The 14,181-nt window shown below is 45.3% G+C and overlaps 1 protein-coding gene across 1 annotated transcript; it reads right to left on the bottom strand.

Moving 5' to 3' along the window:
• Nucleotides 1-9,992: 9,992 nt before the first annotated feature.
• LOC149450571 (uncharacterized) lies at nucleotides 9,993-12,058 on the bottom strand. Its single transcript, XM_089691720.1, has one exon. The coding sequence runs from the start codon at nucleotides 12,046-12,048 to the stop codon at nucleotides 10,900-10,902; it is 1,149 nt and encodes a 382-aa protein (XP_089547846.1). The 5' UTR covers nucleotides 12,049-12,058; the 3' UTR covers nucleotides 9,993-10,899.
• Nucleotides 12,059-14,181: the final 2,123 nt, after the last annotated feature.

Below are 14,181 nucleotides of genomic sequence, written 5' to 3'. Positions count from 1 at the left end.
TAAAATGGTGGCCATGAGGTAGCTCCCAGTGCTTCATCACAACTGGCTCTGCTCACTAAGTGATTCTTCAAAGACAGGATCAGACCTGTGACCGCAGCACAACTCTGGACCCAAAAGCACTCCTCAGCTAACTAACACAGTACACCCTGGCCTGGAGAGCACCACAATGAAAAGCCCAGTGCCCGAAGGTTACATTCCAGGCTAGTCTCACATGTACAGTCCAGGAGGGTCCAGCCTCAAAAGCTAGTGCTGAGAAAACACTGATCACGATAGCTGATCAAGATCATCTGAGTTCTCCAAAGAACCTTGATAGATTGATGTCACCAAGGAACCTTGAATGAGTTCACAAAGAAAACCTTGATTGATGTCACCAAGAAACCTTGATTGATGTTACCAAGGAACCTAGAGTGAGGTCACCAAGGAACCTTGATTGATGTCACCAAGAAAACTTGATTGATTGAAGTCACTAAGGAATCTTGATTAAGGTGAGCAAGAAATCTTGATTGATGTCACCAAGTAACCTTGATTGAGATCGCAAAGAAAACCTTGAATGATGTCTCCAAGAAACCTTGATTGAGGTTGCAAAGAAAACCTTGATTGATGTTACCAAGGAACCTAGAGTGAGGCCACCAAGGAACCTTGATTGGTGTCACCAAGAAAACTTGATTGATTGAAGTCACCAGGGAAACTTGATTAAGGTCAGCAATAATTCTTAATTGAGGTCACCAAGAAACCTTGATTGATTGATTGATGTCACCAAGGAACCTTGATTGAGGTCACCATAGAACCTTGATTGGTGTCACCAACAAAACTTGATTGATTGAGGTCACCAAGGAACCTTGATTGATGTCACCAAAGATCCTTGATTGATTGATGTCACCAAGGAACCTTGATTGATGTCACCAAGAAACTTTGATTGATGTCACCAAGGAACCTTGGTTGAGCTCACCAAGGATCCTTGATTACTGTCACCAAGGAACCTTGATTGCTGTCACCAAGACAAAATCCCCATCAGTGTAGCAAAAATCTTCACTGACACATCACCAAAAAGAAAATTTGACAAAGTTAGAAAGCTAGCAAAAAAATAAATAGACTTTTTTCTTCAGAGCTGAAGCATCCAACCACCTAAGTTAATAGCAAAAAACAGAAGCTTGGTGGGAGCAGAAGGGGTTACACAGGGACTGGCTTATAGGTTTTCTGTTTGCTTGTGTCCAATCCTATTGTAACTCAGTTCCTGGGTATTTGGTGCAAGCCCTGCAGCCCATTGAAGACACTGGGAATTTTGGAGACATCAAGCCATGAACAACGCCACGGACTCTTGCTTCACAGAGGTATGCCTGGGCAGCCACACTACTATAGTTAGAGCTAGGGGAAAGATGTTCATATTGAACTGTACAGTATAACTGTACATGTATGTTGTACAGAAAGGTAAGATCCTAGTTGGAATTTCTTCACACTGACAGCATGGTCATCAGAAGGAAAGGCTATCATGACTTTGTCGCTGTTAGAGATGATTTTGTGAAGTCTGAGGTTTGCAGTGGCAAGCATGTTCTAGGTTCTGGTAAAAAGGTCAAAAGCTTCTTCTTCATTGGGCAGAGATTTGAGTCCATCTTCTACATAGAAATTCCTTTCAACGAACTGTCTTGCATGAGATCCAAATTCTTTCTCACCCTCTTGAGCTGTTTTCCTCAGCCCATAAATTGCTACTGCAGGAGAAGGACTGTTACGAAAAACATGTACCTGTCAGGGAGCGAGGAGCCAGACACACAAGGAGGTGCAATTAAAGGTAGGTTTATTTACACAGAAACAAGGCAAGAGTCTATGCAAGTCCGACAGCAACAGCGGATGACTTGGTAGGACAGAAGTTCTCCTGCCGAGGTCGTCTTCCAGGATAATCAAGTCGAGAACCAGCGGGAATCGTAGCCAAAGCCACGGTCAGAAGCCAGGAAGAATGGTCGCCAGAGCTGGGGTCAGAAGCCAGGAAGAATGGTCGCCAGAGCCGGGGTCAGAAGCCAGGAAGAATGGTCGCCAGAGCCAGGGTCAGAAGCCAGGAGGAGTCTTAGCCAAAGCCGGGGTCAGAAGCCAGGAAGAATGGTCACCAGAACCGGGGTCAGAAGCCAGGAAGAATGGTCGCCAGAGCCGGGGTCAGAAGCCAGGAGGAGTCTTAGCCAAAGCCAAGTCGTTATCCAGGAGAGCAAAGAGTTAACTGAACAGGAGCTTGCTGCTGTGCAACAGACAGGACACGAATGCAATGGACAGCTACAAACAGCAGACTTAAATGTGATAAGCCGCCACCTCCCGGGAGGAGCCGCAGAGGGCTGAAAGCATAAAGGTTTTGCAGACCTAAGATGGATGCCAGCACATGGAGCAGCACAAGCCCTGAGGAAAGGTAGGACCTTGATAGTACTTTCATTCGATAGTCTATGACTTCATCGTTGACATCATTATTGCGGTACCATCGGAACCTGAGGAAGTTTCTGTAGTCTTCACGGACAATGAAACAATGGAACATCTGCTGAATGTCAGCCATAACAGCAATTACAATATACACCAAGGTAGTGCGGCGCTATATAAACCTATATAATGGCGAGAACAGGTCACACATATAATGATAGTATTAATAACACACACTAAACAATAGGTAAGTGCTACTAAGGACACACTCCCCCTCCTTGATCCTCAGCTGAGGGATCATATGTGAGTGCAAGAAACAGTGTGTGAATCCCCTTCGGGATCAGGTGACACAGTGAACCATGCAAAAACGTTACTGGACTACTACACACCATCCCTATAGAAGATGTGGATGCTGTAGTATAAATAGTCCACATGAATAGCATCACTTCACATACACATGCAGGTGGAATTCTTGTGCTTGTGCTGGTATAGTGCCAATCCTCACAGGTTGGGGTGCCCCCTCACCTTCCTGCCCAGGCCCTACAGGACCAATGAGCCTTATGAATCACTCCACACACGATCCTCCCCGTCCTGGGTAGTCTTCTTAGTGATGATGAGGAGCAACTACAAGACCACTGGCTCTCCTACCTAAGACTTCTGTAGTGCCGGAACATGTGCTTGGAGTATAAGGCAGAGCATCTCCAGTTATGTTCAACAGTTCAAAAAACTGTGTTCTTGCAAGAGATCTGTTACTCTGATCCTCCAGAATAGTACACAGTCTTATGGCCTTTTCAGGTTGACCTTTGGGGTATACACGGACCAAGCATATCTTTGCACAGGAGTTGTCACAGAATCCTTCTCTGCAGACCTCTGTACATGTAGAGAACACTGGGATGGAAGGTGCTGCTTGATCCGGGTGCTCCCCGCCTTGCCTTGCCTCAGGAAGATTGTTTGTGAGCGTAGTAGAGTTGTGCGAATATTGATGAAGATCTTGCACATGGTCATCGCTGTCATACACACTCTATACATTTGATGATCGCTTTACTGTCCTTTGCAAAGTGTTCTGTGGAGGCACAGCATTTGTAACAAACCCCAAATTTCTTCAAAAGTTCCTTACATTCTTGGAGGGTTTTCTCTCTGAAGCCGATACATTTCTGAAGTGGATGTGGTTTGTTATGTATTGGACATTGGCGATTTGGGTCCTCAATTCTCTTGCTTTGATCAGTCTTTTCAAGAACTGTAGCAGGTGCAGGTAGAACATTAGTCCATATGGTAGCTTTAGAACAATAGATTTGATGCCATGAGAGGTGTCAAGGTAACTGACCCCAGGTAAGTTGGTGTCAAGGTAACTGAGAGCAGGTAAGTTGGTGTCAAGGTAACTGAGACCAGGTAAGTTGGTGTCAAGGTAACTGAGAGCAGGTAAGTTGGTGTCAAGGTAACTGAGACCAGGTAAGTTGATGTCAGCCTTAGCAAGTTGAAGCTCTAACAGAACATCGCTGATTTCTTGAAACTTTAGATTGTCGTTAGCAGCAATCCGTGGGAAGCTTTGCAACCTTTTGATAAAGCATCTTCAATGGCCTCTGGGCTGCCAAAGGTATGTTCAAGTCTGCCCCAAGCAGCATTAAGGCCTGCAGCAGGGTTGTCAGTATGAACTGCTTTGAGTCTCTTGATGCATTCAGTGGACTGGGGACCTAGCCATCTGATGAGTAGATCTAATTCCTCTGTGGCATTGATGTCTAGGTCACTCATTGTGGCCTTAAAAGTGGATTTCCAGCCTCTGTAATTTTCAGGCTTGTCATTAACCATTAGCCGCCCGGCCAATGGCCGTTTGGCGGCTTCAGATGTGCCTCTCCACTCCAGGTGCACGCCATTTGGCGTGCTCCCGGACATGCGCTGTTTGCGCTAATGCAGAGTGGCGCAGCAGTGCGATCTGTCACCGCCGCACCTCGGACACGGCCGATGACAGATCCAAGTACCGGCTCCCGTTGCTGGTACCATGTGACCTGCTGTGACCAATCACAGCAGGTCACATGACAGTTGTATACAATGGATGGCTTCATTCATGATGCCATCCATTGTATACTAGTGTCTAGCTGTGAATGGTCACAGCAGGTCACATGCACATGTCATGTGATTAGCTGTGACCAAACCAAAAAAAAAAGCTGAATGAATCGATTTCATTCAGGCAAATGCTTGCTTATAGCAAAGTCATTCTTTGCTATAAGCAAATTGTGTAAAAAAAAAAAAAAAAAAATACTGATCACTTCCCCAAAGTAGTAAAATGTTACTATGGTAACATTGTACTACTTTGGTCATAGTAAAATATGGAAAAAAATCTTAAAAAAAAATAAAAAAAATGTAATAGAAAATTAAATATAATAAAAAAATTAAAAAAAAAAAAAAATATGTATATTTTTTTTCATACTGTCACCAGTCAGTGTCCCTGTTCACCGCCATGCCAGTTATATGATGACGCTGTACTGCACTGGTGACAGTATGTAAAAAAAAAATGGTAAAAATAATTTTTTTTATTTTTTCATTTTCCAAAAAATTATGACAAAAAAATACAACTTCAAAAAACTCGCCATGCCTCTTATGAAGTACGTCAGACTGTCTACTCTGCAAAAAGGGGTCATTTGGGGGATATCTGTACTGTTCTGACATTCGGGGGATATCTGTACTGTCCTGACATTTGGGGGATATCTGTACTGTCCTGACATTTGGGGGATATCTATACCGTCCTGACATGTGGGGGATATCTGTACCGTCCTGACATTTGGGAGGATATCTGTACTGTCCTAACATTTGGGGGATATCTGTACTGTTCTGACATTTGGGGGATATCTGTACTGTCCTGACATTTGGGGGATATCTGTACCATCCTGACATTTGGGGGATATCTGTACCGTCCTGACATTTGGGGGATATCTGTACCGTGATGACATTTGGGGGATATCTGTACTGTTCTGACATTTGGGGGATATCTGTACTGTTCTGACATTTGGGGGATATCTGTACTGTCCTGACATTTGGGGGATATCTGTACCGTCCTGACATTTGGGGGATATCTGTACCGTGATGACATTTGGGGCATATCTGTACTGTCCTGACATTTGGGGGATATCTGTACTGTTCTGACATTTGGGGGATATCTGTACCGTGATGACATTTGGGGGATATCTGTACTGTCCTGACATTTGGGGGATATCTGTACTGTTCTGACATTTGGGGGATATCTGTACTGTCCTGACATTTGGGGGATATCTGTACTGTTCTGACATTTGGGGGATATCTGTACTGTCCTGACATTTGGGGGATATCTGTACTGTCCTGACATTTGGGGGATATCTGTACTGTCCTGACATTTGGGGGATACCTGTACCGTTCTGACATTCTTGGACCTCAAGAAATTAGATTGGCTGTCAGTACTTCAGGATTGATCAATATTCAGATCTATACCATAGTTTGTGAACTCTATAACTTTCCTACAAACTAAAAAATACATCCTAATTTGGGTTATTTTCACCAAAGACATGTAGCAGAATACATCTCGGCCTAAATTTATGAAGAACAATTATTTATTTGTAAACTTTTATAACAGAAACAAAGAAAAACGTGTTTTTTTTTCAAAATTTTTGGTCTTTTTTTGTTAATTTAGCAAAAAATAAAAACCCCAGCGGTGATTAAATACCACCAAAAGAAAGCTCTAGTTGTGTGAAGAAAATGATAAAATTTTATTTTGGGTACAATGTTGTATGACTGCGCAATTGTCATTCAAAGTGTGAGAGCGCTGAAACCTGAAAAATGGCCTGGGCAGGAAGGGGGTAAAATTGCCCGGTATGGAAACGGTTAAACTTGGTGAGGCCGGTCTTAACAAGCCCTCTGCAGAGCATGTATGTAGCAAGCTGTGACATGTCCGTGTTTTCAGATTTTGGGTGCATGACTGCAGAAGGAACAGAGTTGGTTGTGACGGTTGGTGGACTTACGTGAAGTGACTTGGGAACATATGTTGCTGCGAAGGCATTCAATGCCAGAGCTGGCTTAGAGTCCATTGGCATGTTAGTTTGTAGAGTGGTGCGTTTGCTGGGAGGTCAAAGTATGATGGACGGTCTGTTAAATACACACCAGTGTCTGCGGCTGGCTGAGATGCTGCAGTCTGATGTATTGGAGGATACTGTATAAGGGAAATCATCCTGAGGTACAGGAGGAGCAGAGAAGAGACTTTGATGGAGTACTTTGGCTGCTGTGACAGGAAGTTGACGTTCTGGAGAGATGTGTGAAGAATCTGAGACATAAGATACAACTGAGTGTCTGGAACTGTTGTCTCTTGTTTTTACTAGCGGCTTGTTCTAAGACCCAGAACCTTGCCATGGCTGTGGCTGCTCACATTGTTATTACTAGCGGCTTGTTCTAAGACCCAGAACCTTGCCATGGCTGTGGCTGCTCACATTGTTGTTCCAAAACTTCAATTTCTGCCTTTTGGTGGGTGGCTTTAGTGTCTTTCTCTGCTGCCTGAGCCTCCATTCCTGCTTTCGTATGTGCGGCCTGAGCCTCCATTTGTGCGGCCTGAGCCTCCATTTCTGCAGCCTGAGCTTCCATTCCTGCTTTCATATGTGCGGCCTGAGCCTCCATTTCTGCAGCCTGAGCTTCCATTCCTGCTTTCATATGTGCGGCCTGAGCCTCCATTCCTGCTTTCGTATGTGCGGCCTGAGCCTCCATTCCTGCTTTCGTATGTGCGGCCTGAGCCTCCATTACTGCTTTCGTATGTGAGGCCTGAGCCTCCATTCCTGCTTTCATATGTGCGGCCTGAGCCTCCATTTGTGAGGCCTGAGCCTCCATTCCTGCTTTCGTATGTGTGGCCTGAGCCTCCATTTGTGCGGCCTGAGCCTCCATTTGTGCGGCCTGAGCCTCCATTTCTGCAGCCTGAGCTTCCATTCCTGCTTTCATATGTGCGGCCTGAGCCTCCATTTCTGCAGCCTGAGCTTCCATTCCTGCTTTCATATGTGCGGCCTGAGCCTCCATTCCTGCTTTCGTATGTGCGGCCTGAGCCTCCATTCCTGCTTTCGTATGTGCGGCCTGAGCCTCCATTACTGCTTTCGTATGTGAGGCCTGAGCCTCCATTCCTGCTTTCATATGTGCGGCCTGAGCCTCCATTTGTGAGGCCTGAGCCTCCATTCCTGCTTTCGTATGTGTGGCCTGAGCCTCCATTTGTGAGGCCTGAGCCTCCATTTCTGCGGCCTGAGCTTCCATTTCTGCTTTCGTATGTGCGGCCTGAGCCTCCATTTCTGCGGCCTGAGCCTCCATTTCTGCGGCCTGAGCCTCCATTTCTGCAGTCTGAGCCCCCATTTCTGCGGCCTGAGCCTCCATTTCTGCAGTCTGAGCCCCCATTTCTGCGGCCTGAGCCTCCATTTGTGCGGTCTGAGCCTCCATTTCTGCGACCTGAGCCTCCATTTCTGTGGCCTGAGCCCCCATTTCTGCGGCCTGAGCCTCCATTTCTGCGACCTGAGCCTCCATTTGTGCAGCCTGAGCCTCCATTTCTGCGGCCTGAGTCTCCATTTCTGCGGCCTGAGCCTCCATTTCTGCTTTCTTCTGGGTGAAAGCTGCCTGAATTTTAGAATCTTCATCATCAGCACGGCTTTTATTAGTTGCTGACTGAGTGCAGAGAACCTTGATTGTATGGATTGGGAAGATGTTGAGGAGTGTCTAGTAGACGCAGAGCGATCAGATCTGGATTCATGGAGATGTTATTCTCACTTCTGCCTCTGTCTTTGTTCTCACCACTAAATTGTCTCTTCAGGATTGAGCTCCTGAACCCCTTAATCCTCCAATGACTCCTGAGTGTTGTACGGCTGTAACAGACCAATATATGTAACACAGTCTTTTATAATTCTCAGAGGCAACATTCAATTGCTGGATAGAGCCCTCTAGTTGTAATGACTCATGAGATTGTTGGGGGAGGGGCAGACATGCGTTTACCAGTATTACACCACAAGTCATTAATATTAGCCAGCAATTCTGACTTGTCAGCATTAAGATTTTCTTGCACTTTAACTGACAATTGCGCGGTCATGCAACGCTGCACCCTAATGAAATTTACCTCCCTAAAACAAAATCTAATTTCATCCTAAATTTCAACCAATATGTATTCTGCTCCATGTCTTTGGTAAAAATAATCCCAATACGTGTAAATTAATTGGTTTACGTGAAAGTTATAGCGTCTACAAATGGCGGTGTAGATACTGGGATTTTTTTTATACTAGTAATGGTCAGTGACTTATAGTGGGACTGCGGTGGGCATTCTGACACTGGAGGGAACTGACTTGGTGTCACTGACATCTCCAGTGACACCAATACAGTGATCAGTGCTAATAAAAAGCACTGACACTGTACTAATGGCACTGGGCAGGAAGGGGTTAACATCTGAGGCAATCAAAGGGTTAACTGTGTGCTGTTTCACTATGGGGGCTGTGTGTGTGCTTCACTGTGCGCACACTGCTATGCAGAGCCATACAAAGCAGTGCGCAGGAGCTGACAGGGGAGAGATCTGTATTGTTTATACACAGATCTCTCCCCCATCAGTGATCACCAATGTAAGGGACCACTACACTGACCACTGATATAAGGGGGTCCTTCTCCCATTGGTCACCAATGTAAGGGACCATTACACTGACCACTGATATAAGGGGGTCCTTCTCCCATTGGTCACCAATGTAAGGGACCACTACACTGACCACTGATATAAGGGGGTCCTTCTCCCATTGGTCACCAATGTAAGGGACAAATACAATGACCACTTGGGATGATCTCTGGGTTTAGTTGTCGGAGAGTAGGGATGAGACGACAGTACAAACCAAACTTTGCCTGTTCCGGTCCCGTGTTTTGCAGGAGCCGATCATCACATATAGAAGAGACATTTCTACCACTTCTATATATAACAGCTTCCCGCTGTCACTGGTGCCTGAGGAAGACATGGATGGGTACAGCGGCCACACCCCCAGGAATCAGTGATGTCATTGGGAATCCCTGCCATGTAAGGAAGGGGGCGGGGATAGCAGTGACATCACTGACCAAATATGGCCACTGGTCACATTTGGGTAATAAGGTCCCACCATCCCTGTCCCTTCACTTATGTAGATGATGACAGTTTAGGGAGCTGTCATTGGGCTGGTGCTATTGTCGGGTACTATATACCCCATACTCATTCACATGGGGGAACGGTATATGGGGGCCCCTTGTTATTAAAGGGGGTTTCCAGAATCCAATATGACCCCCGCCCACAGCCAAGGTGACAAGGTGCTATGCCTGGGGGAATCCCCCCTGGTAAGGTGCCCCCCATGTTGTGTACATGTGGTCTGGTATGGATCAGGAGGGGGGCACACTACAGCCCCCCTCTGCACTCTGTATGGTGGGCTGTATATGATATACTGCTGACCCCCGCACTCTGCGCCGTTATTGAAGGGTGTGAGGTGTCACCGAGGAGCAATGTTCTATATTGAAGTTTGCCGTCATTGCACCGACACACACAATAGTTTTTGTTCAATAAATGTTTTATTATAATTTTACATTTAACAAGATTGAAGCATAAAAATCAGGAAATAGTAAAGGAAGGAATCCGATTGGTCAGGGAGATCCCTTGTCTGGAATGTGGGGGCGGAGTCATTATTATTGGTGTACAATACAATACACAACGTGTTCCATTATTATAACAAAGTATTGTAGAAAAGATCCCAACATAGAAAATGGGGGAAAGGAGGAAATAAAGGCGGATATGAAGGGGAATCTGTGTACGGGGAACACCTTAACAATCACCACCATTTTATTCTCCAGGGCCTCTGATGTCACAGAATAGATGTTTGGGGGTTTCTCTCATCTTCAGGACCAAAATCTGCATTTTCCCATGTGTGCAAAATCATGCAGAAACAGCTCTGGCAGTGAGAGGGTTAATGTGGGCTAGATGGGATCACTCTGCTGGGGTGACATTAGAGCTCCCCCTAGCTGCAGCCTGGTAATAACATTGCTGGGAGGTCTCTTCATTTCTCTGCTCCATACTTCCCGTCTTTATAGAAACGTCTCCTGACATTTGGGGGTCTATTCATAGAATGTTTGTATAGCAATTCCCTCAGTGAGAGTTCATGTCCATTCCTCCTGTGTGAATGGGGGAACCAATGTTATTAGGATCACACCTGAGCTGCTGGAATGTCTTCCATTGATGGAAAATACATTGAAAACTTCTCCTGCCATCAATGGCCGACCCGGTCCCACACTTCATCCATGTCTTTGGGGGCCTCTGATCTCCTTATGAACTGTTTCTTCCATGATGAAGATCAGCCATGGAGTATATCTGAGGTGTATATCAGGGGGTGCTTCTTCCCCACATGAGAGCTGGGATGTCCAGCAACATTCATCTAGAAGACATTTCCCGCACTCAAGGCACTAATACACCTCCAGGGTTGTGTGGGACCCCTGATGTACAGGAAGACAGGACTTCAGTGAGGAACATTTCCCTCACTCAGGACAGAAAAGTGGCTTCTTCCTCGTGTGAGATTTCTGATGTTTGGAAAGATGGGACTTCCGTGAAAAACATTTCCCGCACTCAGGACAGGAATATGGCTTCTCCCCCGTATGACATCTCTGATGTGTGTAAAGACTGGACTTCCATGAAAAACATTTCCCACACTCAGGGCAGGAATACAGCTTCTCCCCTGTGTGAGATTTCTGATGGTTGTAAAAATTGCACTTCACAGAAAAACATTTCCCACACTCAGTACAGGAATATGGCTTTTCCCCTGTGTGAGATCTCTGATGTGTTTGCAGACTGGACTTCACTGAAAAACATTTCCCGCACTCAGAACAGGCAAACGGCTTCTCCGCTGTGCGAGATTTCTGATGCCTGTGAAGAACACACTTCTCTGAAAAACATTTCCCACACTCAGGACAGGAATATGGCTTCTCCCCTGTGTGATATCTCTGATGTGTGTGAAGATAGGACTTTTCTGAAAAACATTTTCCGCACTCAGAACAGACATACGGCTTCTCCCCTGTGTGAGATTTCTGGTGCCTGTAAAGAATACGCTTCTCTGAAAAACATTTCCCACACTCAGGACAGGAATATGGCTTTTCCCCTGTGTGATATTTCTGATGTGTGTGCAGACTGGACTTCTCTGAAAAACATTTCCCGCACTCAGGACAGGAAAATGGCTTCTCTCTTGTGTGAGTCTTTTTATGACGATTAACACGGAATTTAGAAGGAAACCATTTCCCACACTCAGGACAAGAATACGGCTTCTCCCCTGTGTGAGATCTCTGATGTGTGTGAAGACTGGACTTTACTGAAAAACATTTTCCACACTCAGGACAGGAATACGGCTTCTCCCCCGTGTGAGATCTTTTATGCACATAAAGACTGGATCTATAATGGAAACCCTTCTCACACTCAGGACAGGAGAACCTCTTCCCTGTTGGAAGGCTGGCCCGGTCCCGCACAGTCTGAGGTTCCTCAGGATACGAGGAATCCGATGGTCCATCTACACTGGGTGGTGCCGGATGGACATTGGAGGGAGCCGGGTTTTCTCCTGGACTATACTGTGTGATGTCCTCATCTTCTACTTTCCAGTCTGGAGACAAAGTGAGACAATCCTCGGAGGTTTTCCTCATCTCCCGGCCATGGACTAAAATACAAAGACAAAGAGGATTACTAGACAGGAGCTGATTGGTTCCCCCAAACCAGGACTCCGCCCACATCAGGCAGCTTGGTCTCTGAGGAGCTTACAATTCCACCCTCAAGGGAACTAGGAAATGGCTCCTCTGATCTCCTACCAGGTCATTTCTTTATTCATGGACCTTAGTCAGAGAGTGAGGAAACAACCAGAACTGTCTTTTATAGGAGGGACAGTGATGAGGGGATTATAGGACGAGGGTCCCCACCCCCTCTATCACTCATCGCCATCTTCCCAACACAAGAAGTACTGCACTTCCTTATTTAGTCCATGATTTAGTCATGAAGAACAGCGGGGCTGAGCCCCACCAGAGGTCAGAGAGTGAGGATGGGGGGAGAACAACCAAGATGAAGACTGGACTGATCCTGAAGACCACCATCATTGGGGTATTGACTCCTCCCTCATTATCACTTTCTGTTTAAGGGTCCAAAGTTGGAGGATGTTATCACATTATTATCACCATGTAACAGTCTGTGTTCCAATCACATCATCCGATATAAAATGTCCAGCTGGGAGGAAAAGGGTGTGACAAAAGAGAATCCATATTATGTGTATATATAGCAGTGGGGGGAGGGGGAGAGAAGAATTCAGTTCTATGGAATGTACAACAGAGTATATAGTGCAGGGGTCAGGAGTATGTAATGTACAACATAGAGTATATAGTGCAGGGGTCAGGAGTATGTAATGTACAACATAGAGTATATAGTGCAGGGGTCAGGAGTATGTAATGTACTACATAGAGTATATAGTGCAGGGGTCAGGAGTATGTAATGTACTACATAGAGTATATAGTGCAGGGGTCAGGAGTATGTAATGTACAACATAGAGTATATAGTGCAGGGGTCAGGAGTATGTAATGTACAACATAGAGTATATAGTGCAGGGGTCAGGAGTATGTAATGTACAACATAGAGTATATAGTGCAGGGGTCAGGAGTATGTAATGTACAACATAGAGTATATAGTGCAGGGGTCAGGAGTATGTAATGTACAACATAGAGTATATAGTGCAGGGGTCAGGAGTATGTAATGTACAACATAGATTATATAGTGCAGGGGTCAGGAGAATGTAATGTACAACAGAGTATATAGTGCAGGGGTCAGGAGTATGTAATGTACAACATAGAGTATATAGTGCAGGGGTAAGGAGTATGTAATGTACAACATAGAGTATATAGTGCAGGGGTAAGGAGTATGTAATGTACAACATGGAGTATATAGTGCAGGGGTCAGGAGTATGTAATGTACAACAGAGTATATAGTGCAGGGGTCAGGAGTATGTAATGTAGAACATAGAGTATATAGTGCAGGGGTCAGGAGTATGTAATGTACAACATAGAGTATATAGTGCAGGGGTCAGGAGTATGTAATGTACAACATAGAGTATATAGTGCAGGGGTCAGGAGTATGTAATGTACAACATAGAGTATATAGTGCAGGGGTCAGGAGTATGTAATGTACAACATAGAGTATATAGTGCAGGGTCAGGAGTATGTAATGTACAACATAGAGTATATAGTGCAGGGGTCAGGAGTATGTAATGTACAACATAGAGTATATAGTGCAGGGTCAGGAGTATGTAATGTACAACATAGAGTATATAGTGCAGGGGTCAGGAGTATGTAATGTACAACATAGAGTATATAGTGCAGGGGTCAGGATTATGTAATGTACAACATAGAGTATATAGTGCAGGGGTCAGGAGTATGTAATGTACAACATAGAGTATATAGTGCAGGGGTCAGGAGTATGTAATGTACAACATAGAGTATATAGTGCAGGGGTCAGGAGTATGTAATGTACAATATAAATTATACAGTGTAAGGGTCAGGACTCATAATATTGGTATTCAGTAATCAGTGGAAGGTTAAATGTTTACTGTAGACAAGTTGCAGAGATCCCACACCGCTGCCTCCCATCTCCTGAGACTGCACTCAGTGACTTGGGTCTGAGACACTACAGACATATCCCTCCACCCGGCACAGCCAGCAGACCACAGAGCAAGGAACCCTGGGAGAAATGTTCTGTCAGAGATCTTACTGACCTGGACATGGGAGAGAAGACCGAAGACA

The sequence above is a fragment of the Staurois parvus genome, unplaced genomic scaffold (assembly GCF_062004578.1).
Source record: "Staurois parvus isolate SC_StPar_1 unplaced genomic scaffold, SC_StPar_1.0 ptg000570l, whole genome shotgun sequence".
Classification (NCBI taxonomy): Eukaryota; Metazoa; Chordata; class Amphibia; order Anura; family Ranidae; genus Staurois; species Staurois parvus.
This window is presented reverse-complemented; position numbering and strand designations above follow the sequence as displayed.

Coding starts and splice junctions, on each gene's coding strand:
- LOC149450571 (XM_089691720.1), bottom strand. CDS start 12,048: ATGAGGAAAACCTCCGAGGATTGTCTCACTTTGTCTCCAGACTGGAAA.